The following is a 4249-nucleotide window of genomic DNA, read 5'->3' as shown; positions in this document are numbered from 1 at the left end:
ATGCCAGACCGAACTTCCCGACCTCAAACGTTGTGGGCGGGACTAAGTTCGGAATGGCACCCAGGCTATTAATTGGCATTAAAATTCATTAAAAGTGTTTATTGTGGCATTTAAAATACTTTCTTTAAAAAAAATTGTTTATAAAAACAATTTTGTCAAACATATTGTATCACAATATATTTGTGTGGAACCGCTTCCAGTTGATTGCAAAGCCGTATGTTCAGAAAAAGCTAGAGAATGGGGGGAAAAATGCCAATTTCAACAAAAGTGGCTGGAAAATGAGGAATTCGAGACATGGCTGCAGCCTGTCGATGGGTACCTGTTGGTGGCATTAAAATTATTTCTAAGAGCATTAAAAAAATCATTAAGTTAGTTATTCATTCCTATATAAACCCTGTAAAAAAAGATGGCAACTGACCCTCATTCCAAATGGGTGGACCCCCTCATCTGTTCCAATTTGCATGTTTTCAAAACAAAAACAAGGCTTTGTTGGGCTACTGCATGGGTGCGTCTTATAAATGAATAGATGAAATAAATGAATAGATGAAATAACCCATTAGAGGTCTTTTTTCCCTACTTATTAATAACAGCAGAGTTGACAACTATAAAGAGTACAATGAACAGTTAAACTTTAAATAACTAAACTTAAAATTATAATTTAAAAGACATTATGGTTTATTTCATTGCAATATTTAATTTGGTGCCGTTTACTGGGGGATTTTTTGTGGTTAAATTTTAAATTATTTATAAAACTAGCAAAAAAAGATTTTTCTGAGATATGAAGCTGCCTTCAGGACCCTTCAGAGTCACTGTTCATTTAAGTACTCTTTATTTTAAGAGAGTAAAGGAGAATTTGTTTATAATGTTGATCCCTTTGCAGGTTTTTTTCTTTACAGAGCTCCAGATGAGAAACCTTCAACGTGTTAGCAGGAAGTAAATGACTTTATATCAAAACCATTTTCTATTTGACTAAACAGCACAGAAGGGGAGTGTCTGACTTACACCAAGCCTGCATTCTTCTGCAGCTTCTTCCTGAGCCACTCAAACTCACTGTAGCGCCGCCGCACACACGACGTCTTAGCCGTGAAGGCTCTACTGTTAGTCTGAGGAGCAAAACACAAGAGGTAAACCATGAATCATGCAGAACCACATAATAAATTCTCTCAAATCTTTTCACAGCTCCTGAACTTACCTAATAAACGAAAAAAAAAAATCAGGATTTCCATTTCAAATTTCCATTTTTTTCCCAGATCTATTTTATTATAATTTTATTTCTATATTGATATAAAAATGCAGTAGAGGTAAGACTGAATGAGACTGCTGCAGGTTATTTAATAGATGTAGTTTATCAAATGATAATTATGAAATGAGTCCCGTTTATGCCTTACACAACTTTAATCCTTATCTGATATTTCATAAACGTACAGCTACATGCTGTAAATTTGTCCATTTAAAATCCTAAATGTTAGTTTTATGTAGATCAATCAATAAAAGTGTAAGCACATTTTTTTTAGTATTTTTCTTGCTAATCTAAAATACAATGGGTAACCAGTTAGTGCAAATGTGTTATTAAACCAAGAAAATCTTATTTTACACCCAAAGCTTCAACAATTGATATCTTAGAGTTCATCTTATCAGCTCTTCTGCTGCGAGGGCTTAAAATATCAAAATAGGATTTAAAAAAAGAGAGTTTGAATTTTCTGAGAATAAACATCTTATAATAAACAGAATAAAAGAAAATACTGTATTCATCCAAGCTGTATTAGAGTGTGACAGAGCCTCTCCAACATGTTGGATCTGTTCCAGTAACGTGTGACAGAGTCCGCTGTGATACGAGCATCACAAGCTGCTCCCCATAGACGCCGTGTAACTGATTAACCACGCTTAGAGTCATGTTATCGAAGCAAGCACGAGCGTCCTGAGGGAATTTTTTCATAATTTAAAAAGGCTGCCGTTATGGGTAATAAAAAAAAAATAGATACTCTATCATGGGAGAAACAAAGTACACCCCCTTCCTCCATAGGACTGAAGATTCAAACAAGCAAGCAGAGCTTTGGCTGGATGCTTCTATGAAGCATCGAGTTGTAATGACCCCATGCCAAGCGGGAAACACATCAGCAGTGATGCTATATACTTATTATAAGACTGGATGGAGTTCATCTACTTTAGATTAATTAAGTGGAAAACATGTAAAACTATTCCAATCAGATTAGGATTGAATCTGCCGCAAGTTCACCTCAAAACCAGACCATGAAAAAATGACAGTGAGGAAAAACTTTGGATGGTTTAAAAGGGAAAAAATTCACAGGAAAAAAAAAAACCTGCTAAGCACAGTGGAGGCTGTATGGAGAAGTTTATTTCCCCCAAGATTTGCGGAGAACATTTAAAATCCCCAAACAACAGATCAAAAACATACGACACACGAACTGATGTGGGCTCATGTGAGGTCATATGATCTTGGTCAATTTCATGAGTCACCATCCACACCACACATTCATCTGGGCAAGACACTTTTACTGCTGGCAAAGCATTCTTCAACCCTAGCCGCTTCCTTGACAACGGCATCAACACCTGTCTGAGTGAAACGTTAGAAACTGTCTGCTGAGGTTTTTTTTTAAATCACAGAATGAGGAATCTATACCGAGTAGATTTTAGCTGTAAAAATGTTAGAGTCTATCAGTTTAAGTCTTGTTTTTTTATTTAATCAATCATTTTCAATCATTCTGAAATGTTTATTTTTTAACCATGAAAATAAATGGTCCCTAAAATACTTCTCTCTGAGCCCTTCAATGAGACTTTCCCGGTACCAATACTCACATGTAGGAATATTTTGTAATCGACGTATGAATTCCAGGAACCCTCGTTCTGAATGCGGGGATCTTGGACTCGCACTGCAACAAACTCCTTCAAGACAGAAACAGATGTTAATATCACGATTATTATAATAATAAAAAATTGCTATTTAAATACTTATTAAAGATATTTTTTGTTCACTGGGAGTTTATTTGGTTTCTGTTGCTTGTATATAAATGACCAAAAGGAGAACTGGTGGTAGAGGGTAGGAAGTTACTCACATCTTCTTCGTGATTACTGATCATCCTACCGAGAACCGCACTATGAAGAGAAAACCAGAGACCAATGAATGGCTTCAAACAGGCTGGAAATTGATGCATCTGCAATACTTTCGTCTTAAATTGGGGAAATCATCTCCCAAAAGGGAAGTAGGTCAGTAAAATCTGCCAAGTCACCTTGTGTGGCTATTTTTCTTCTTCATTTGAATGCTATTTATAGAACTTACTTATTTGTTTCATAATAATTAATTAATATTAAAAGTCCTTCAATCTGATGAATTTAATTTTACCCTGAAACACTTTAAAGTTTTTTTTTCACAAAGGATAATGATGCATTAGGTCTTTCATTTCCAATTTTTCTAGTACCTCAATGAATGAATCTATGCCATATTTTTTCTATTTTAGAATTTAGTTAATTGGAAATAAACAATAATCTGAATCAACATCCCAGACCTCAAAGAAACAAGAGTTAATAATATCCAGAAAGAGCCTGAAACGTGCAGCTCTAATACTGACCCATTTTCCATAAAGTTTTGGCTTGTGTCATCTAGTTTAAAGTGAATATCAGTATTGAGCATTAGACACCACTAAGCAATTAAAATAATTGGTTTCAGGATGAGAGCACATCAGCGATGTAATGGATTTCCCCCATTCCTAATGCTTAACTACTTAAAAGCTGTTAATGAACCACAAGAAGCAATTGATTGAAGATTTGGTAGATAAAGAAAAAAAGACACAGGTCTCACTCAGCAGATATTAAAATCTGACAAATATAGATGCAAATATAATAGCTTCTTCTGAATCAGCTTAAGACCAATGATGATAAAAAAGTGCTCCTGCCTTATGGTTACAAACATTTATGCTGATGTCTTTTTATCTTCCATTTACAGATTATTTTATAATGATTCGCTGTTTTCTCCCCATATTCTATACAGGATAGTTTATCTATTTATTCTGTCAGCATTTCAGTCAGCGTGTTACAAAGGTGGACTTTAAAAAATCCCTACAGACAAAAAGACTCTTTCTGTATAATGGTTTATGTCAATTTGTTTTTAAAGCACCAAAAATATACTAAATTAATTTGTTAGCGCTACAGCTTCACAATATAGAAATAAATCTATTATGAATGAATCCATATAAATCTGTACAAGATTACAAGAGCAAACGATGCAGTACAT

At 34.6% G+C, this 4249-nt stretch overlaps 1 protein-coding gene across 1 annotated transcript in view; it reads right to left on the bottom strand.

Moving 5' to 3' along the window:
• The window catches only part of snx11 (sorting nexin 11), a 9093-nt gene that overhangs the window by 3672 nt on the left and 1172 nt on the right, over positions 1-4249 (bottom strand). Inside the window, exons 2-4 of the mRNA XM_015389125.1 lie at positions 3075-3114; positions 2818-2904; positions 1003-1103 (exon numbers count right to left, since the gene is read on the bottom strand). Of these exons, the coding sequence (XP_015244611.1) occupies positions 1003-1103; positions 2818-2904; positions 3075-3098 (212 nt within the window). The 5' untranslated portion in view covers positions 3099-3114. The remainder of the gene's footprint in view (positions 1-1002; positions 1104-2817; positions 2905-3074; positions 3115-4249) is intronic.

Source organism: Cyprinodon variegatus, unplaced genomic scaffold, assembly GCF_000732505.1.
Source record: "Cyprinodon variegatus isolate N-32 unplaced genomic scaffold, C_variegatus-1.0 Scaffold447, whole genome shotgun sequence".
Classification (NCBI taxonomy): domain Eukaryota; kingdom Metazoa; phylum Chordata; class Actinopteri; order Cyprinodontiformes; family Cyprinodontidae; genus Cyprinodon; species Cyprinodon variegatus.
This window is presented reverse-complemented; position numbering and strand designations above follow the sequence as displayed.